General features: G+C 34.8%; 1 protein-coding gene across 1 annotated transcript; it reads left to right on the top strand.

Annotated features, from left to right (window-relative positions):
- The first annotated feature begins 10,343 nt into the window (after positions 1-10,343).
- On the top strand, positions 10,344-21,035 carry LOC131162109 (transmembrane emp24 domain-containing protein p24delta7-like). Its single transcript, XM_058118275.1, has 4 exons — positions 10,344-10,738; positions 10,856-11,065; positions 19,979-20,055; positions 20,657-21,035. Exons 1-4 carry the CDS (start codon positions 10,538-10,540, stop codon positions 20,799-20,801), a joined length of 633 nt encoding a protein of 210 aa, XP_057974258.1. The 5' UTR covers positions 10,344-10,537; the 3' UTR covers positions 20,802-21,035.
- The last annotated feature ends 2,734 nt before the right edge of the window (positions 21,036-23,769 follow it).

Genomic DNA, 23,769 nt, shown 5'->3' with positions numbered 1-23,769 from the left:
CAGGGAGAGGAGTTCAATATCTCTGATGACGGAACTCTGAGATTTCACACTAGACTGTGTGTGCCTACAGATGATGATACTAAAAGAACGATTTTAGAGGAAGATCACAGATCACTATACACAGTTCATCCTGGCAATACTAAAATGTACAGGGATCTATGAGAGTATTTCTGGTGGAGTATAATGAAGAGGGAAATTGCTTAATTTGTACAACAGTGTTTAACGTGCCAACAGGTTAAGGCTGAGTACTAGAGACCAGTAGGGCAGTTGCAGCCACTGTTCATCCCAGAGTGGAAATGGGAACACGTCTCTATGGATTTCATTACTGGATTACCACCAGTGCGAAAGGAATTGAATGCAATTTGGGTGGTTGTTGATCGTCTGACAAAGACCTCTCATTTCATCCCTATTAAAGTCGGTTATTCCATGGACAGATTGGCAGAAATATATGCTCAGGAAATAGTTCGTATCCATGGAGTACCAGTATCCATAGTCTCATACCGAGATTCTCGGTTTACCTCACGATTTTGAAAAAGTTTCCAGGAGGCTATGGGTACACAGTTAGCATTCAACACTACTTTTCACCCCCAGATAGATGGTCAGACTAAGAGGACGATCCGGACATTAGAAGATATGATTCATGCATGTGTGCTAGATTTTGGGGATAGTTAGACTCAGTTTATGTCATTGGTTGAATTTGCTCAGAATAACAGCTATCAGACTAGCATCGGCATGGTACCTTACGAGGCACAGTATGGGAGGATATGTCGTTTTCTTCTTTTCAAGGATGAAGTAGGTGAGAGGCAAGTTTTGGGTCTAGAGATTGTACAATAGGTGTATGATAAGGTCCGAATAATTAAATAAAGAATCAGTACCACGAAGAGTCGGCGGAAAAGCTACACAGACACTTGCCGCCGAGAGTTAGAGTTTGACTTTGGAGATCGAGTATTCCTGAAGATAGTTCCTCTGAGAGGGGTTATCAGCTAAGGTAGTTATTACCTTGAGAAGCGGAAAGAAAGTTTCTCATCCTGAAATGCCCAATGATCGACAAATAGTTACTCCAACACCCAAAGTGACAACTAAAACAGATGAGGAAATGAAAAATCAGATGAAACGAGCTCAGATTCAAAGAAGTCTAACAATAAGGAGGATGAGATCGTTAAGGAGTATCAACCTGTGATACCCTATCCTCAGAGATTGACATTTGGTCAGAAGAATAAGTATCACACTGAGATTGAAGAAATATTCAAATATGTGAAGATCAACATTCCACTTTTAGATGTCATACAGCAAGTTCCTACGTATGCAAAATTTCTGAAGGATCTATACACAGTGAAAAGGAAATTGAACGTGAAGAAGAAAGCTTTCTTGACTAGGCAAGTTAGTGCGTTGATATTGAGTCAGACTCCTCAGAAGCTCAAAGATCCTAGTTCCCCCACTATTTCTATCATGATTGGTAAATCTCGTATTGGGAGAGCCTTACTTGGTATAGAGAGTAGTGTGAACTTGCTCCCATTTTCAATATACGAGCAGTTGGATTTATGTGAGCTGAAGAAAACACCTATAATGCTACAGTTGGCAGATAAATCACTAAAAGCTCCACGAGGTGTTATTGAAGATGTGTTAGTATAAGTTCATAAGTTGACAAATTCTATTACCTAATAGACTTTGTGGTTTTGGATATGTAGCAGCCTGTCTCCAACATCTACCGGGCACCTATTATTCTTGGGCGACCATTCCTTGCTACTTCAAATGCTTTGATTAACTGTCAAAGCGGAATACTTAAGCTCACGTTCAGAAATATGACATTGGAGATGAACGTGTTTAATAAGACGTCGACTGGGTGTGATGATTCGGAGGTACATGCATCAGATGTGGTAGATGACTTGGATATGTTAGAGCTATTTTCAGCATTTGGTTCTAATAGTGCATTTGAGAATGAAGCTCCCGAGCAACCTAAGGTATTTGATGAAAAAGTTCCCTTGATTAGAAAGTTACTTGAATAAGAGGGGCAGTCCACAGAGATAAATACAATACCAGTCTGTGATGTGCAATGGAGACCAAACCCAACCATGATGGAAGTGGTAAATAAAGAAGTGTTGAATATGTTATACATCTTCTATCGTACTACCAACATGTCATGCAGTCCTTGGTTTGATGATATAGTGAACTACCTTTCCATCGATCGAACGCCGAAACATGGGATAACACAAGATAAGTGTTAGTTCTTTGCAGATATCAAGATCATACTTGAGAAGACGGGTTGTCCTAATCGAAAATCTTGGTTCGAGAAATTGGTTGATGCGCTCTGGGCCTACCGAACTGCATTCAAGAAAAATTTAGGGATGACTCCCTACAGGTTGATTTAGGGCAAGGCATGTTATGTACCTGTTAAGATTCAACATTATGCATTTTGGATTATAAAACAGATTAACTTTTCACTTGATAATGTCATAGGTTTGAGAAAGTTACAGGTGTGTGATCTTAACAAACCCAAAGGGAAATTTTATGACAAGGCTCGCTTAGTGAAGAAGTGGATGAAGCTGCTGCATAAAATCAAGGATAAACAACTTTTCTCGAATCAGCAAGATCTTCTTTACAACTCTAGATTACATCTCTCTCCCTGGAAATTGAGGTCTTGATGGGGTGGCTCATACATCTTTGAACATGTTCATTCCCACTGCATAGTAGAACTTGTGGATCCAACGAATGATAACAGTTTCATGGTCAATGAACAGCAGCTCAAGCCTTTCACGACCCCCTTCGATCCAAATAAAGAGGTCTTGTAGAGGGGAGTTCTCTGACCTTTCTATTTTACTATTTTTCTTTTTCATTTTTTCTTTTTGTTTTATTTGTTCTTTTTTGCATCTTTCTTTTCTTTTTCTATTGTATGAGTTGGTAGTGATTTTCTATTAGTTTGTTCACCCGTGCACAGTTTTTCTATTTCCCCTATGCTTTCACATTGCGGACAATGCTCCACTTTAGTTGGGGGGTGAGAATTTGCACATGACACTGTGCACGTCTACTTGCTGGGTTTTATATTAAAACAAAATTAAAAAAGGAAGAGTATTGAGGAATTACACTGACCTATGACATGATTAACACTGACTTATATACTTCACATACTTGCATATAACCTAAGAATTACACACTTGAGTCATTTATGTGTAGTTTCTCTTTATATGATTTTATAACTCTATGAAGAATTGATTGGAAGTACACTTACGTTAATTTGGCTATATAAATTCTTGTATTTATATGGTATCTCATGAGGCTGAAAATACACATTCACGTGACTTGTGGCACTTTGGGTTCCTTGTGAGCACTGAGAGAGTTCCCATGACGACTATGACACCTTGTGAGGTATTGTTGAGCCATTTATCATTCTTTTGAGTTTTTGACATTAGCTTAGAGTTCATGAAACTCAACTTTTTTTTTTTTTTTTTTCTGGATACTCTTTGTACACTAGTTTCTGTTTTTGACTTGTTAGCCTAGAGGTGGCACCTCGTGGGGAGATAGAAATCTAGGTCTTGTAGTCTACTCAAAATGTGAAGGCTGAGCTACCCCTAAAAATAGACTTAGTTCATGGACTACTGTTCGAGCTTAATTCCCATTGGTGGTATGAAGACAATAAAAAAAGTGTAATGATTGTCCTAATTGACTAAGAAAAGATAGAAATTGAAAAATGAGTGGAAGAAAGAATAATAAAAATAGAAATGCATATGAAATGAAAGGTTAATACCTACTAGACATAAATACCACAAAAAGTCAGGACACGACACACTTTCTCCACATATGAAAACTCTTCAACCGCTTAATGTTTCAAATGTATTCACGATAGGTTTTTGAATAAGTTGATCTAGGGTGGTCTTGGTTGGATATGGGGAGTAGGTGAGAAGATGTTATGGTGAATGACCCGATACCTCACAAATAGGCTAGATCCTTTTCAGACTAGTCCACTTCATACATTTATTTCGATGCTTAAAATATACCCTAGACTGACCTTTGTACTCATGCATCTCATGAAAATATTTTAGGGTTCTTCATTGACTTAGAGACTCTATTTAAAACCCCGAAAAATATTTTATGAAGAAGCAAATCAAGAAAAAAAATGATTTTTTTTTTTTAAAAAAATGAAGTTTGACTGCCCAAACGACTGAGGATTACCCTCAGACGTCTAAAGATGCAACTTCATACGACTGAAGTTTTACTTTAGACATCTGAAGAATTTTCTCAGAAGACTGAGAATTAGTTAAGTTGTCTGAAGAATTAATTGCTGAAACACAGAACAGACAGAACGCCTTTAAACGTCTGAACCTTAAGTTCAGTCGTCTGAAGCAGGGACTTCAGAAGTTTGAACCTCAAGTTCAGTCATCTAACCCTATGTCCAGTTTAATTTTTCAATGCTTTAAGGAACATCAGACGTCTGAATCTTAATCTTCAGTAGTCTGAACCTGCGGGAAGTTTAAAATTTTGATCTTTAGCGAGAGAACACGTGGGTTTTACACTTGATCAAATTGATCCAACAGTCAGGACTTCTCCTATGGCCAAGATTAGCTATATAATCAACCTCTAAACCCTAGTGCCTCAAGTTTTTGGATAATATTGATAATATTGAACATATTGGAAAACAATTGCCTCTACTCCACATATATTCATCAAGGTTAGGCAAATCATTTCAACTGTTCGAAGGGATTTCATTTACACATCTTGAAAGCAAGCTCTGGTGATTAAGGTTTGGTTAACAAGGGATTGGTTTGCATTTTCAATATATAAATATCTTGAAGATTTTTCATTTCTCATACTCATACATCTATTACTCTTATTGAAAAAGAAAAATCCTTGTGTTGTTACATATAAATTTATTTGTGAAAGGATTTTCTAAACATTAAATATTTGGTGTTCTTCAAGTTCTTATTTTCATTCAAAGATACAATATTTTGGATATTGCAAAATCTACTTGATTGAAAAGTCTAAAGGTTCTCAATATATATATATATATATTTGAGAAATATTGTTGTGACAAGTAGTGTTTAAATCTTTGCAATACTCAAAGTATTTTATTTATTCGAAGATTTAACTTCACAAATTATTTGATAGTAAGAACTTAGATCTTCATAATATTCAAGTCCAATTTTTTAATAAGATCACATTCGGTATTCTTGCATCTAGTAAGTTGAACTAAAACCCTAAGTTCTCCAAAACATTTACTTTTATATTATTTTGGGAGATTTGATCAAAGGGAAATTTGGTGAAGCATATCATTCATATAACGTTTATATCGTTACATACATACTGAGCTTCAAGTTTTATCATATGGATATGTGTTGGGTTTTCCATTATACTCACTAGCTTTGTTAGAAGCAATATTGAGTTGTTTTGCAGATTTGAAAGTCTATATTGTAATCACGGTTCGAGTTGTGAACCAAGTGAGGAGGAAGTTGTGCCTCTTGTAAGCAACGGATGTAAGGGAAGCTCCGTTCCGGTTAAAGGAGCAAGGATTTAGTGGAATCCTTGAGTGGTTGTTCAAGGCAAGGACGTAGGCCGTGTTGGCTGAACCTCATAAAAATTGTGTTTGCCTTCTCTCTCCCTTTACTCCTTTTAATTTCCGCAATGCATTTCATTACCTATCTTGCATGTGTGTATATTGAATAACCCCACACGCACTTGATAATTAATTGGGTAAAATAGAATTTATTGAGATAATAATTTGAATCAATTTCAAACTCCTGCAATTAATTTGTTAAATATAGAAATAGAGATTAAGTGGTAAAAAAATCTTAAAGATTTTTAAAATACCCAATTCACCCCCTCTCTTGGGATTACACCTGAATTAACACATATGATGAGTGAACCTATCCTTTTTTAGTGTTTTTGAGGGTATACCAGTTAGGCCAAGGAAAAACGACGTTCTGTAGGTGTCCACTAGTATCCTAGGTGTAACGAGTCATACACATACATTACACATACCTCGAGTCTTTGCTTGTTTATACTCGGATTTATATGACCACATTAACTCTGAATTGTACTACTAGTTAACTTCATGTGAGTTTACTGTTCTTAATTGTTATATAACGATGAAACTTACATGAATTACTTACTTCGGAGCTGTGTGCATTATATATGATAAGCTTGTGTGAAATTTGGTTATATTCATGTATGTAAAACGATATGTTGTGTTGCATGAGCATTAATTTCATGTTTTCTAGAGTTAGTATTTTTGAATACCATCCTGGAGTTCATTCACGTTATTTGCTATAGACTAGTAAAACATTAGTTGGCCGGGGGGGTGTGATTACGCGCTTAAATTGCGTAATTAGGTGGTTTAATTCATGCATTGAGACTGACTTTTTTAATTAAATACCTAATTACTCTCAATATTTTAACACTGTGTCCTATTCATAATATTTGGGTTTTATTCAGTAATTTATGAATTTTTGATTTTTTTTATTGTAGGAAAATTATTGGAAGCTAAAACCGGCACCACTTCGTAATTTAAGCATAATTTTCTCGTCCAAACTCCGATCGAAATGATTCAAAATTTAAAGGAAAGCTGAAGGAGTGCTTTACGATTTTTGTGTTTCGAGCTTCGAGAGAAATAGGCTCTAGGGTGGTCCAAATGGGACTTGTTGTTAGGAGACTAAAAGAAGAAGAAAAGAAGAAACTAGAGAAAAAGAAAAAGAAAAAATAATAATAATAGTTTACCTTATTTGACCGGGACAAGCAGCCGGGTCCGTCCTTGTTGCGCCGGGTAGGCCCTCCCCTTTATATTTTTTCTCTCTTCTTCCCCAGTAACCGACCCTCTCTCCCTTCCTTTCTAATCCTCTACTCCCTCTCTTCCTTTCTCTCCTCTCCTCTCCTTTCTCTCATCACCTTCCCTTCTCTCTTCCCTTTCTCTCTAACCCTCTTGGCTCTCTCTCTCTCTCTCTCTCTCTCTCTCTTCTCCCCCCCTCTTCCTCTTGGTCTCCCCCTTCTCCCTACTGCAACTCTTGCTCATGGCCTCTACTGCTGCAGTCAAGGACCACCCGAGTTCCCTATGCTCGTTCTGCTACCAACCCCGCCAATTCGAGCCTCCCTACTAAAGCCGAGAGCTACCCACGGCCTGCTGCTGCAGCCGTCAGCACAGAGTCAAGCTCCCCCTGCTCCTGCTCTGCCGCCTACTCTCCACGACTCCTGCAAGCCCTGAAACCCGAAGCTGTGTGGTGTTGCTGCTGCTTCAACTTCAGCCCACGGCCAGCCACACTGCAGCATCTTCTTCCTCTATCTCTCTTTGTTTTACTCTTTCTTTTAAATAGTAATTGCATATTATTAATTTTACTTAGAATTTCTCCTAAAGTTTTAATTTTTAAATTTTGTTTGGTCATTATTATTTAAATCAAGTTATTTTCTTTCTTGTCTTATTTAACATTATCATTAAAATTAATGTTGTTTGGGTTTTTTTTTTTTTATCGTTAAAGTTTGGTTAGATTTCTAAAAAAACAAAAACAAAAAAAGAAAAAAAAATCTTTTTTTTTAAAGAATTAAATTTTGCTAGGTTGTGTTTAATTTAAATTTGATTTAATTAAAGTCAGAATTTTTATCGTGTTTCCGTTTATCGTTTAATCGTTAAAGAGTTAAATTTTTGTTCTTAATTACTTTAAAGTTTATTACTTTTATGTGTGATTGGGGTTGTTAGAATTGCATGTTTTAACTTCGTAGGAAAGTTATTGTCTTTAATCTTCTTTCGAAGTTCAACGCGTATTTCAATTCTTGTTCAGTTGTTAGACGTAGCTTTTTCGTTTCTTTTTGTTAAATTCAGTGCGTCTTAGGATTTAGAATTTAAATTGCATATTCGTTAATTTATCGAAAGAAATCTCAAACATCCTGGAAAATCGGAATCTAAACTGTATTCAGTGTATTCTTGTTTCTTATTTTCTGATTGGAATTACATAAAATTTGAAATTAAACTGCATTCCCTGAGGAGACGATCTGGCCCTTAAGTTAAATATTACACGACAGAACTCTTATATTTAGGATAGCTTCCGAGTTGCTTATTTTTCGAGTAAGTCATGAACCAAGCACGCTATTTCTTTTTCATGCATCCCATTCCTTTATGCTGTGATAAATAGCTTCAAAAGATCTCTCAAACTTTATTACATTTAAAAAAAATCAATTCAATTATTGCAGAACTTCACCTTAAATACAAGACTATTAGTGACGGTTTAGAAAAATCGCCACTAATTATAGAATATTAGTGACGGTTCAGAAAAACCATCACTAATAATAGGCTATTAGTAATGGTTCTCATAAATCATCACTAATATTGTAGACTTTTTCCCAATCAACAAGTGCATTATTACTGACTGTTCTGTAAACCGTTACTAATACAATACTATTAGTGATGGTTTTTCTAAATTTTTACTAATAGTAGACTATTAGTGACGATTTTTGAGAACCATCACTAATATTCTTGACTTTTTCCAGGTCAACATTGCATTATTAGTAACTGTTTAGAAAATTGTTACTAAAATTTCAATATTAAAACCATCACTAATAAATGACTATTAGTGATGAATAAAGTGACGCTGTTTATTCGTTACTAATACCAAAAAAATGTTGCTATTAATTTTTCATGATATTTTAAGTGGAAAAATTGGTTTTTAGTGATAAAAGTATTAGTGACGATTTCATTTTTGTCACTAAAAGTGTAGTATTTGTGACGGTTTAAAAAATCATCACTAAAAGTGTAAGTATTAATGACGGTTTTTAAAGTCGTCACTAATATTGCACTTTTAGTGATGAAAATAAAACCGTCACTAATATTTCCGTCACTAAAAACCAATTTTTTTATAGTGGATATAGAGAACTTTTTTCTTGCAAGGTGAAGTGAGATCGCCCTACATCATCTTCAATACTCTAACCCGCACCTTGGTCATTTCGTTCACCTTTATCAATCCCATTTTTTTATGCTTTCCACACCTTGTTCTATGTCTTAACCGAAAGCATTTTCTACAAATAACTTGCATACACACACTTTGTAGTGGTGTCAGTGTTCTTGTAAATCATGACCATGGAGACGATGATCTTTCTATTTGTAGCTAGATAGAATAGGCTGCCTAAAATCTCACAATATATGGATTTTTTAGTTCTTATCAACTTGCAACCACTTGGGTCTTGGTGTTGAGGGTCGTGGGTATTTTGATAAGATGGTGGGAATATATGATGTCAAACCAATAATAGAGAACTAGTGGGTTTGCTTGGAAGAGCTGGATTGGTTGATCAAGAAACCCAATAAATCATTAAGAACATGATAAACCCAACTCATTTAATTTGGTACATCTTTATAGAAGTCAATGACAAAGTTTGAATTTTGAATTTTCAAGCCCTACCAGCTCTTGCCCTAACTCCTCATCAACTTTGCAAATTTGTATTTGTGGTCGTAAGGGAAATTACCTCCATAACCACACAAGAAAGTACCAAAATGGGCCTACCAGGTTCTTCATTATAAAGTCATCTTTGATTGGAGTAGCAATGAAAGTACCACTGTACCATTGGACTACTTTCATAACAACGCATAGTAGAATCACCAATACTATGTTTGTAGCTATGATAACTCTTATGTGTCCGCTGTCACTCACTCAAAAAGAAGAATCAAAAAGAAGAAAAATCAAAGGTTTGTTGAGGCATTTTCTGTTTGGAAAGCCATCTAGGATGCTACATAAGCATTCTATCAAGTTGGTTTAATTGGCATCATGAACTTGATGGCATTGAAGCAATTCTAAAACTTCAACGAATAAATTACATCAAATTGAAGTCCAATGACCAAATTGAATTTAGGTATTAAATTTAATAACTAAAATTACAATTAATTTAAAAGATACTGAGCCACAGACTTGTGATACAAGAAAGTGGCTAGCTACATGAACTTTGTCACGAGCTAATGAAGAATAATATTATTCTTTGTAAGACACTTTAGATTTACTAAATCTCTATTTCTTATTTCTTAATATTTAGTTTTTAAACTTTTATATATATATTTTTTCTAAAAAAGAAAAAATACCTCACAAGAACGTTCCAATCGATCACATGCCAACGACATTACTCTTCTTATGACACTTGGGGTTTGCTCAATCTCTACTTCTTATTTAGTAATGTTTAATCTTAAAACTTTGAGATAATTTTTTTCTAAAAATTCTTACCCCAACCTCTTCTTTTCAAATAGAAGTTGAACCATCCACTATTCATGCCACGTGGAGAGCGGAAACTGCTCCAGCGGATTCCATATTTTCTTTATTCTGACGTGGCGGGAGAGCATTCGTCTTTACGACACAGTATGACCAACGGCGTTACCAGAAATTTAATTCAATCCGGCCGTTCCTCCCACCCTCTCTTCGTCCTCTCCCTGTCTTTCTCCCACTCTCCGAAGCACAAGACAGTTACAGTGTGCGTGTAACGCAGATCCCTCTGTGATCACAGATCTCTCCGTCATCAACAACCGAGTCGCGCAACCTCATGACTCAGCCTTGATCGCCTGCCCTACCTCTGTTCTCCGCCCCCAATGGCGCGGCTCAAACTCGCGATCCCAGTCCTCTGCCTCGCATTCACCGTCGTTCATTCCATCCGCTTCGATCTCCGATCGGGCGCCATGAAGTGCATTGCCGAGGATATCGCGGCCAACGCCATGGCCGTCGGCCACTACGCCATTATCAACCCTATCGACAGCAGCCCCGTCCCCAAATCCCACAATATCACTTGTCATGTACGCCCGATCCGAATCGCAAAAACCCTAGCTAGCTAGCTCACTCCACTCACTGCAAACTCTAGGGTTCATTCTACATTTTCAGTGATTTTAGTTTGTATTTAAATTTTTGCGCAGGTGACTTCGCCTCACGGGGCCGATTATCACACCGGGAAAAATGTGATATCTGGGAATTTTGCGTTTACGGCGTTCGAGGCAGGTGACTATATGGCTTGCTTCTCGGGGCTGGACCAAACTCTGGAGACGACGGTGACGATCGATTTCGAGTGGAAAACAGGGGTCGCTGCCAAAGACTGGTCTAATGTTGCCAAGAAAGGACAGATTGAGGTAAGAAGTCTGCAGTTGTTTGGCTCTTCTAACTTTTAATTTTTCTCTGCTGTTTTCTGAATTCATGACATCGCATTTTAAGTTTCAAATTTAGATTTATATGAATTTTAAAAAGAATTTAATATAATTTTATTTAAAATCATATAAAAATATAATTCAAATTGAAGTATGAAATACAAGTTGACAAACATGGGAGTTACACTTTTTTGAATGGGAGGGAGAATAGAATTCTATCTCCACATTTGACATAGAAGACATCTACAAAAATGTATCTGGATCTCCATTTTGGACAATTTATTTTGCAAGCCTACGCGTTAGACGGACTGATTCTATGGTTTTTTAGCCAGCACATGAACACTTCAGTACAAAATTTTTGGCTTGCTTGGGGTGTTTCTGTGTATATAATAATAATAATAATAATAATAATAATAATAATGACCACAGTCAATTCTTCAGTCCCTTAAGATAGATGTGAGGGTCATAATAATCCAATGCCCCAAAAACCTATGGGTTCCTCCGCAAGGTTCGTCCACATAGGGTGAGTCAGGGCCTAAGATCAGGCCGAAAAGCGTAGTCGATGGACAACAAGTGAATATTTCTATGCTTCACCTAGTCCAAGGGACAAAGGAGCATATTTTTATATTGATGCAAGATTTAGCTTTCAAATATTATTCTTTTTTATTTTTATTTTTATTTTATTTCATTATTTGTATAAGTTGGGTCCCACCACATGGGCCGGACCAACCCAACAAATTTCCACCTTATGCACATGTGGTGCCATGACCAGCTTACAACCTCCACTTTGATAAAACCACCACATGCCAACTATTGATATTGTATAGGGAAATTTGGCCTATCTTTCTCTAAGAGGAAGATCACCCTTTCCTGAAATGGGCTTCTAGTTTAGTTGCTTCTAATCTTTCACTTCCTTAGAAAGCACTAAATTTTCCTTGCACTTGAACCACCCCCTTTTATCATTAATTAATGAGGTACTGATTAACTTGTACAAATTTCTTACTTAGAATCCCTTAATTGTGACAATTGCACCTTTGATATTTTGGTATACCACATTGACGGGTGAATTTACATCCTCTCAATTTAATTTCGAGAGGGAAATTAAGTTTTCTTTCAAATCTGGTACATGGCCACAAGCATAACATTTTCAAAAGTTCTCACAACATCATTATACACTTTAATCCGAAACACAACCAACTCCCACCATATTAGATTTTCATTTGTTTCCCATTGTCAATAAATTATCCTTACATATATCATAAGAATAAAATCATGATTAATGTGAACACATATGATGTATTGCACCACTACCAAGAATCCATTTTTCATGACTATTAGAACCCATACTAGTAACGTACACTTTGCAGTCACAACTAACATCAATGAACTCTTCTACTTGACTTGCTTGACCTCCATGTCTATTATTGATTTTTTTATTTTACTATTCCTTCTTGGCTTGTTCTTTCTTTCCACAGTGCCAACTACTCTTTCATGTTTTTGAATGGCTTGTTCACTTGATCGTCCTCTAGTAACAAGAGCTTCATTTCCACCAAACTTGAAGCTTTCCTCAATTGCATTCCTCTAAAGTTCATTAGTCAATAAGCAATCGACATATATCCAAGGCTTTGTATTGCTCAAGTCATACCAACACGTCATGCACCTTCAATTTTCATAGTTCAAAGTTCTTTATCACTTTCAAATTTCTCCACCTTGAACTGGTCACTCGCAAACTTCACCATTTTTTCAAACAATTTTATCAAACTCCTCAACAATGAAAACTAGAGCTCTAGTACCACTTCGTTGGGGCCACAAAGATCACCCACACTGTAATTAGCAAAAAGATAAGATAAAATTATAAGAAATAAAAGAAAATTGAACAACCACAATACAAGAAATTAACTTGGTTTGGCACTAAGACTATTTCCATGGGCGATTAGGTAAGAGTTCAATCACTATGAGATGCAGAGAAAAATATAGAAAAATGGTTTGTCACTTCTCTCCCCCACAATTATGAAAAACTCACAAGCCTTTCCTAACTCAATGAAAGAAATTTGTTGATGGAAGAACTCAAGGTAAACCCCTTTACAAATTCTTACTTTATGAATGAGCTTCTTAGAATTCCTTCAAAGTTCCTACCTACTAAGCATAACAAATGTAAAAATATGATAATATTTAACATGTGTACATGTCATAACCTTATAGATAAGCATTGGTTAATAAATTAGAAAGTAAAAATTCCAAACATAATGAGAATAAATCACATATGCTCCTCATGACCTCTATTAAACTTGGATAAGAAAGGTTTAGTCATGGGGTCTGTGATCATCAATTTTTATGTGCTCAATAGCAGCATGCTTATTCTGAACTCTCTTTAACAATATGATACTTCATCTTAATGTGTTTGTGTTGGTTGCCAATAATTTTTAGGAAGAAAAAAGTGCAGCCATATATCACAATAAACTCTTAATGGTCATGATGTGGAAACAACCTTTTCTTTGATAAAATTTCGTAACCTTAATGCTTGTGTTGTAGCTTCATAGTACACAATGACTTCCATAAACTGAAGAATAATAATTTGTTTAATGTTTCTTCGAGATATAGCACCTCTAGTAAGAAGAAAAATAAATCTATGGTAGACTTTCTAGTAGCTAAACATCTCACACAATATGAATCTCAATTACCAGCCACTTCAAAATTGTTGTTGGTCCAGTCAATAGTCACCTAGGGGCTGAATTGGGTGAATAAAAATTTTACCAAGTTAAACAAACAATCTCAATTTAAGAGGATGGAGGATAGAGGTAGTGTTCGGAATCCAAATATGAAAAAACCCAAACGCAAACAAACTACACAATCAAGAACACAAGAAATTTATAGTGGTTTATTCAAATCTGACCTACATCCAATCCCCAAGTAGAAACTTGAGCTTTCACTATTAAACAAAAATACAACAACTCGTACTCTAAAGCACACTACAATCATACAAACTTCAAGTAGAAACCTAGTTAGACTAGAAAGCCTCCAATCACATTGTGCTAGAAAGCACTTGGACAATCTGTCCACGAGCTTCGGGTACAAAACCCAATTGGGCTAGAGTAACCAAACGAGTTGGGTAAAAAACCAGTTGGATCAAAGAGATCATTGTAAGTGATAGGTTAAAGAGCTAATATGAATAATACAATTCAATCTCTTAGGCATTTACTTGAACAACCTAAATGAGAAGAAGGGTTCTAGGTTGAGTCAAGTATTGAAGACTCAAGTTCCTTAACCTATTGAGAAGAAAATAAATAAGACAATATAGCATAAATTCTTCTCAAGAATAAAAGAAGATCAGAGCAAATAAACTTAGAGAAGCTCTCAAGTTCTCTAGAAAATTAGGCAGCTTATATTCTCTTATGATGAAGACATTCTCAAGCAATCTCTCAGAAGAAGCACTCTTTTTTTTTTCCTTAGAGATTTTTCTTAAGCACTTGGTTTTTCACAGAATGGTTCTTGGAGATAAACAGAATTTGAACTCAACATAGAGCTCTCTTCTACTCTCTTATGTCTTGTTATTTTTGTACTTGAAGCACACCTGTATATATATAGGAAAAGCACAACCAAATAGTCGTTGAGAGCTGCCAACTACCAGAATAAATGCTCAACAGTTTAAATTCAAATCTTAAAGCTTGAAAACTGAAAAAGCAGTGCATACTGCTTGAACAACAAGGTTAGCACAATTCCAAAATTTCAAATGCAAAGTCAATTTTCATTTAAGAGCAGGCCGAACACATTATTTATTTTCAAATAATTATAAGCAAAATGATTTTCAAAAAAAAAATTAAGTATACTATGATGAAATGTATTAAATAGACCAAATTCAGATTTAACAAACTCATCTCAATTAAAAAATCCAGCTTCATGTGAATAAAACCATAAGAAGATCTAGTCATAATTCATAAGAAGCACCAACAGATTGTCTACGTAGAGTCTTATGAAAAAAAAAATTCAACTGATTCATCAACTGATCATTTATGCAGAGTCTTATGACAAAACTATTCAATAAATTCAACAAGAGATAGTCTAAGCAGAGTCTTATGAACAAAACATTCAAAAAATTTATGAGCAGATCATCGAAGCAGAGTCTAATGAAGTAAACATGCAACCTTAATTGGTCATATTCAAAAGTCAAAATACTATCTTCGTGTTCTGAAAATGCCTACCAACTTATTTGAGTAAGATAAACACACACACACACACACTCATGTTTTCCAACAATTGTTTGTATGTTTGCATGTAAATTGAAAATATTTAGTGCCCTGAAAATAGTGTTTGACTTTCTTAGCACCCTTCCAATGCCCCAGTCTCAGATAAATTCGTGTTCAGCATTCCTACAAACCCATGCCAAGTCTAGGAAGACATATACATAAATTAGAGTATTAGACTACCAACAGCAAAAGCATAGGGTGCTTTTCATATGATATTCTTTTATTATGATTGAATTTGTTTCCTTCCATTATTGGAGCAGTAGTAGATGAACAAGAACTCATTTAAAACTTTGGCAAAAACTTATTCAATGTTAGCTTTCTAAGATAGTCTTGATGTTCTTTAAGATCTATATCTATGAGTTCTTGTGACATAAGAGGATTTATCTGCGTCTTTCTGTTCAAATTATGTAGCAACTCTAAGTCAATGGTAGCAAGTCAAACGTCATCCATATATAGGACTAAGAAAATGTATTGCTTCCCACTAATCCTTGGTACATACATTGATCAACAATGTCCTCCATAAAACCATATGAAAATAACAACATTTTTAAACTTCAAGTGCTGTGACAAGAAGGCTGTTTTAGCCCATATATGGATTTCTTAAGCTTGCAAAAGAAATGGTTATCTTCATTACAAAATCTTCAAGATGTACCATGTTTACGTCCTCCTCAAGATCCACATTTAGAGAAGTTGTTTTTCATCCTTTTGATGCGGCTGTAAATGAAAATGAGCTGCCAAAGCAAGATCACCCAAAAAGCATCCTCTTAAATGCTAGAAAGCAGGTATTATGATAATCAATGCCTTTGGCTACCAGTTTGGCCTTATATCACTCAATGTCACCAGGTCAGTTTTTCCTGGTCTTATAACCTTATTTGCAGCCACTAGCCTTGGCTCTTTTCAGCAATTCAATGAGATCTCAAACTTGAATTTTAGACATTTTTGTCTTTTCTTTCATGATTTGGAATGTTCATCATTCATGGCATGTGAAAACAAACTACCATTATCCTTAAGTCTGGTGTCAAAGTCAAACTCTTTTAGATACAACATAATCATCAGAAATAGATGATTTCCTTATTCTTGAGGATTTTACTTATTTTACTTCCTCATTTGGAAAATTTTGAGAAATAGACCCGATATTGCTTTGTTCCTCATGGGATAATTGTTTATGAATTGGCTGTTCTTAAATAGCGTCTAAAAATTTACCTTACACAATTGAGAAAAAGCAAGTTTTTTAACTAACATCTTAGTAGGCACCCTTTCTTCATCGAATACAACCTTACACAGAATATTACTCTAACTTGCCTCAAAATCCCCAAGAAACCTATTATTACTAGCCTATAAAATCTAAGCATATGTGCAGGATGATAAAACTTGAATCACCTTTTTTTGTTTTCATTTTTTAATATTCATGTAGTCATGAAATTACCACTGGTTGTCTTGGGATCCAATTTCTTTATCTATGGATTACTATTCTCACTTAAATTGGATAGCCCCATATGTGCAAGTGTCCTAAACTATTTCCCATTTTTTCCACAATTTAAAAGGTTTTCTGGAAATTGCCTTCAATTGAACTCGATCCATGATATGCATAGCAAGCTTCAAGTAGTCTTACTTGACAAGTATAAATTGAATATTAATAAACTAAGATACTAAGTTCCAAAGTGTTTGGTTTCGTCTTTTAGCCGGAATATTTTGTTGTAGCATATCAAGCATTGAATATTGTTCAATAATACCTCCTTCCTTAAGGAACTAAGCAAATGAACTAGTGAATGTCCTATCTCTGTGTACATCCCATAATATTTCAACTCATGTATGACCTTACAATTTTGATTTTCTTTGATGTTGTCTCTCTACCTTCAGCTTGTAAGCCTTGAAAGCATCAAGTTCCTTAACCTTATAAAAAACAAAATAGAGATACTTATATCCTGCATGGTTATCTATAAATTATATGTCATACCTCTGACCATTCAAACCATGTGAAGTTAATCCACATAGATGCATGTATAATCTAGAGAATTCTTGAACTCCTCTTGGCGTGGTCAGTGGATTTGTTGGTTTGCTTCCCCAAAATACTAAAATTTGAAAAATTAAGGGTCCGTAAGACCCCATCATTTGTTAATCTTTTGATTCATTTCATGGAGATATTTCCCAATCTCTTACCCCATTGCTTAGACGAGTTTTAGTAAATAATACCAAGCTTAATGCTATAATCACCTTATAAAATAGAGGCTGCTTTCATAAGTTGAATCCAAAAGCAATTGAATGAAACCATTAACCTAAATTCCAATTCCAATGGTAGTGTCATTTTTAAACAATCTAAAATTCAATCTAGAAAATTTAAAGAAAGAAAAGGCAAAGAGGTTCTAGGCTTGAAACATAAATTAAACTTCAAGAAAACAGTGGAATATAGTATAAAACACATTTTCTAGATCCAAATCATACACAATTTGTAATACGAATCTAAAATTTCCCACAGCCTTCACATGTGAATGCATCTCATTTTGTGAATAGATGACTTGTTCATTTTCTTTTAAGTTCCTTAGACTAAGAAATCCTGGTTTAGTGATGTGAATTGTACAACCAGGATAGTTTTACTCAATTTGTAGTTTTTTGAGTAACTTTTTATCAAAATAGGGAAGTTTGGAAACTAGCAAAAAGAATTGGTGAGTTTGCTTTTTTAGTATGCCAACATGTTTTTTCTAATAATAATAATAATAATAATAATAATAATAACAAATAATGCTAACAGAGGCTAGAGGAAGAGTTGAACTTTGGCTTGCTACAAGCAGAGCTTAGGGACTGTAGTCAGCTGCTTCTCCTGTGGCTGTCAGCTCGTTTTTGATAGATTCAATCAGGTGTTCACAATATGTAGTAAAAGGATTCTAACCTTTGCAGGGCCGCACCAAAAAAAGATGCATTGCCACTTGGCTATACTCCATACAAAAAATTAATGGTGCCTGCATTGTAAAGACATGGACAACATTAATTATGTTATGCTGTGTTTGCGAGCATAGATTTTGGACCTTGGATTTGGATTTGAGTGGATTTGAACAAATTTTAATATAATTTTATATTACATCTTATTCAAATCCATTACAACTCCAAATCCAAGACTTATCCAAACATAGGGTTAGGGTTTTTTTTAATTTTATTTTTACTAAATGCATGCATGTAAAGAAGCAAACTCACCCATTCTTGCAACAAGTTTCAAAACTACCCTATTTTGATCAAAGAGTTACTTCCAAATACTACTTGAGATTTTATTTAGAAACAAAAAATTAAAAATAAAAATAAACCTCGTAGAACAAGAATCAATCCACCAAGTGCTATTAGGGACATTAAAAAATATAGATTCATACAAACAAGAGACATGAGATTAAATACCTTTTTTTATCAAGCTATTTATTAAATTTAGGGTAATCTTTCTTTATGAGACCCTTTGTCTTGCAGACAAGCATTGTTTTTTGCTGTTATTTTGCTTCATTGGCACTTGTTAGCCTTCTTCCCTATAGAGCCACCACATTTACCCTTTTCGTCATCCCATTTTTCATAACCCACTATAGCACTTTCCCTATTCTCATTCTTCGAACCCTCCTCCTTTCGAAAGCACATGGTCAAAATTCATTAGTAGATAATTTCTCATCATATGTGTCGTAAGGGATCTTAAAAGGCTTGTAAAGTTAAGTATGAGATATACTAAAAATGATTTTGAAATCTCTATATTAATTTTAACAGCAAAATCCCTCATTTGCATAATTTTCTCATATAAACTCTTGCAATTGTTGTACTTTGTATGTCCTTGACAATCTTATCAAAACGCACAAATTGATCTTCTATAGATTTGATAGAAGACTTTCACTCTAACACTATATGGGATGGTGCCCCTAATGCTCTTACTTGTATGATACTTAGAATTCGACTTGGGCGACTAGAGCAATCCAACTTGTCATATATGGCAATTTATACTAGTCTACTTGATTTTGTGGAAGCAGGTGATTCCTTCACATATATAGAGCACTAACAAGAATCAGGCATCCCAAAGTTAATAGAATTTGATCTTTCTATTCAATTATCACCACTCAATAAAAAGAAGAATCAGAATTCAAAAATGTAAGAAATGCAAGCAACTAAGGAAAAACAAACAACATTACAATAAAGCATAAAATTTAAATATGAACTAACATATGCTAATTCAAGAAGTAAATTCAAACCTTCCTATGGATAGAGTTTGTGTCATGCATTGAATTCACATAACTTTAGTTACAAGAATATTAAATAAAATTATTGATAAATTAGTGTTATAGGATTTTAAACCCATTGTAAATTGATTCTTTATATGCATTGGTAACTTTTACTTCAGACTGTAAATTAAAAATTCATTGACAATGAACTTTTTGCATTGATTCTCTTAGATAATAGTTATTACATCTTTAGCATCCTTTATTAGAACCCAAAATGGCAACTACCTTGGTGGAATAATCTACATTCTCAAGAATGTTGGAAACACCTCTTTTCTTTTATTTTTTGGTAAATTATTAATGTTCAATTAGGAAATCTAATTTATCATTGGCAAGATGTGCTTGTGTATTGCATTACTATGAAATTCTAAATTCTACTATTTTTTGTTGACGTATTGTTTTACCTCTTGCACTAGTACATGGAATTTGAGTTGGCGAAGATGTATGACACTGTTTCAACCATTCATACTGAAATGTTCCATCTTCGAATGAGGTAAGAGAGCAGGATGATTTCTCATACATCATATTTATTATGATTATTAAAGTTATGGGTCTTAATAGTTGTGAAAATAGTTTTTTTTTTAATTCTCAAGTTTTTGAAGAACAACAGAACGTCAAATTGTTTTCAAGTTTCCAATATTTATATATAGAAGTTGAACATCTTTTTGGAATGTGCTCACTTATGAAAACTAATTTTATTTTTCATACCTAATTTTTCAAAAAATTACTTTTTTTTTTTATAAAAAATGTCACCTTGTTTTTCAGTCTTCCAACACTTGCATAGAAAAGTTGGAATTGTGACTTTCTATTGTTTTTCAACTTTCAATTATAAATGCTAAAAAATTAGATTTCAAGGTGCCTAGTTTGTATTTCTTTTAAAAAATTGCGAATGAAAAATGAAAATTATTTTTCACAACTAAACGGACCTTTTTTTTCCATTTTTCTTATTTGTAATTGTATGTTGGAAATTTGAAAAAAAAAAAGAAGTAAATTTATGTAATTATCTATAAAATTTGTTTTCCACAACTAAACATGCCTCATTGTATTTGCTTTGGAACTGTTTGCTTCTTTATACTTCCACGTCTGTGTTGTAGGGAGGAAGAAATGCAAGGACTTAATAGATCAACAAACACCATAATGGCTACTCTTGGATTCTTTTCACTTTTGGTTTGCTTGTCAGTTGCTGGTCTGCAGCTATGGCATTTGAAGTCATTCTTTGAGAGGAAGAAGCTCCTCTAATTTTTGGTTCTTAGCAGAATATCCTGTTCAACTATTTTTTTCAGCTGTGGGATATGGATGCTCATCATTTTTATTTATTTATTAATTGTTTAGAGGTCAAATAGTCAAGAGCCATTGATCATTTTAGTTTGTCACTGATACTGCAGGCCAGCAGGCCCCCGATAGATGCTTAAAACTCCTACTTATAAGTTATAACCCAACACTTTGATCACAAAATTACTGACATTGTTTAAATCAATTCATGCGTTTCTGCAGAGCCACATGAATTGGCTTTTGCTTATCATTAATCATTATTAATGTCATTGTGTGCTTGTGAGTTGCCTCCTAGATTCAATGCCACACATGGTGCTTTAAGGCTGTTATGCACCTAAAAAACATGAATATATATATATATATATATATATATATTCATGAATTTATTTACTTATTAGCCCTTCACCACCACCCACTGCTGCTTACCACCAGCATCACCATCTCCGTTCACTCTCATCACTGCTAACCAACTGCTAACCACCCACCATCGCTGCCAACAGTCAAATGCTGGCACCATCAGCCACAACCACCCTCCCCTACTTCTTACTACCAAACAGGTTCTCTGTTTTCGGTATTATCTAAATGCATATTTTGAATACATATGCATTATACAATTTACTGTAGTATAATTCACCGTTTAGGACTCCTATTTTCTTTCTTTTCCTTTTCTATGGCAGAATCGTTTCCAAACAAAACCTTAGTATTTATTGTTTTGAGTGAATTGAATTAATTTTATGGGTGTCGATATTTGAATCCTACAGAACTTTGCTTACATTATTTTCAGAAATCAAGTCATATGTGATAAAATGAAAATAAAATAAAATAAAAATCAAATGAAGATCGTATATAAATTAAGTGGCAAATTCGAGCTCATTTCTTTCCTATGTACCCATGCTTTCAAGATGAATTGATCTTCACTATCATGCCTCTTCCCTGTACCAATTGGCAGTTGATGTTGGGACAATGCTGAATATGATTCTGTTCTTGCCTCAAACAACTTCTATTGTTTCACAAGTCCACATGGTGAGGGCATAAAAAGTAACCAAAAAAGACCCCACCTATGCTCCCCCTCTCACCCCAACCCAATAGTCACACGCGGATAATGAATAGCATCACTGCAACTATAAATGTTTCAACTTTAATCAAGATCCCTTTTCCATTAAAATGGCTAAGGACTTCTTTAGTTGCATAAAATAATTTTTATTTTTGTTATAAAAGATGCAGAAAGATAAATAAAAATGAGATCAAAATTTACGTGATTCGGCTATGCCTACTTCACGGGCGGATAGGATAAAAAAATTTCACTATTTCGGTAGGAATTACAAGATGGTTTGGAACCGGTCTTGTATGAAATATCTTCTCCGACCTTATCTCTTCTCTTTATCTTTCCTTTTCTCTTATCCACTCTATATGCCTACTTTTCTGTATATCACAAAATGAGAGAGAGATGACCCTTTTATAGGGCAATACATGATGGTGGAAGATGAAGAAGTAGAAGATTAAGGAGTGGAAGATGAATGGGTGACAACCATTATATTTTTCATAACACTCCCCCTTGGATGTCACCCACATATTAACTCCTTCTACGAAAATCTTTAAAATGTCTCATTCCAATGAGATGAACCAATTTCTTGAATGTTATAGTAAGTAAAGTTTTGGTGAACAAAAATGCTACACTATCACTAGATCGAATCTGCTTTTTTTTAAAAAAAAAAAAAAATGAGGGTTGCACCGCCTATCTTTATTAGAAAACCCTTAGAAAACCCTTTACTTATGACGGAGGAATACCGTGGTTCCAACCTTTAGACATGAGGACAACGAAATCAAATCCCAATACTCTAAAACTAACTTAACCAACTTATTCAAAACTAATAAACCAATGACCAGCAACCAAACAAATAAATAAGAACTAAACAACTATAAGTGGAAAACAAAAAAAACTCCGGAAGATAGTACAAAGCATCACGAGCGCAAAGAAGGAAATCCCAACAAATCCAATCGAATCATTCTCCTGACTTGCTGTGGAAGATTCACCCTGTTTGACAAAGAAATCCGCACTTTTATTTGCCTCCCTGTAAACATGTTCCACTTTGTACTGTATGTCTCTCAATGCTAACACAAGCTCTTCCCATAATTCCCATAAGTTCCAAGTCGAACACTTCCTAGAATTAATCCATTGAAGCAACAAAGTAGAGTCAAAGGCAATATTCACTTGATCAAATCCGAGATCTTTGCACAGATTAATCCCTATAATAATCGTTTTCAATTCAGCCATATTATTGATTTCATAACCTAGTAATGAGAAAAAAACTGCTTTAAATAAACCTCTTTCATCTCTTATCACGCCTCCACCACCACAATTACTTAGGTTACCTCTACAGCTTCCATCCACATTCAACTTAACCCAACCTATCCCAGGTTTACACCATCTAACTACACGAGGAAGACAACCCTCACATTTTTTACTTGAATATCAAAAGCACAAAGAACTACAATATCTGTGCAAGAAGTGGGTGCACATTTAGTTAACTTGTCCGAAATGGATCTTAGCCAATATTTAATATCAAGGCACACAGTTCTCACCAAATCATGAATTGATTCCATCTTGGCTCTACATCGACGAGTCCAAAGTCTCCAAATGATGAGACTAGGTATGAGACCTAACAAAATGCCTAACTGTGAGGCCCGTCTTGCACAAATAAACCAGACATTAACTCTGACTTTTCATGTATTCGTTACCATACAACTAACACCCAACGCCACTGCTGCTTATTTCCATACCTCCTGAGCAAAAGATCTCATTCAAAACACATGGTCTAGAGATTCAATCTTGGCATTTGAACAACAATCACACGGAGAGGCCATCTGAACACCTACTTTTTTAATACGAGTATCAACAGGAAGACAAGCAAACCAAGAGTTCCACATACAAATT

This window comes from Malania oleifera, chromosome 1 (assembly GCF_029873635.1).
Source record: "Malania oleifera isolate guangnan ecotype guangnan chromosome 1, ASM2987363v1, whole genome shotgun sequence".
NCBI classification, from domain to species: Eukaryota; Viridiplantae; Streptophyta; class Magnoliopsida; order Santalales; family Ximeniaceae; genus Malania; species Malania oleifera.
The sequence above is the reverse complement of the archived record's forward strand: the minus strand, read 5'-3'. Positions and strand labels throughout refer to the sequence as shown.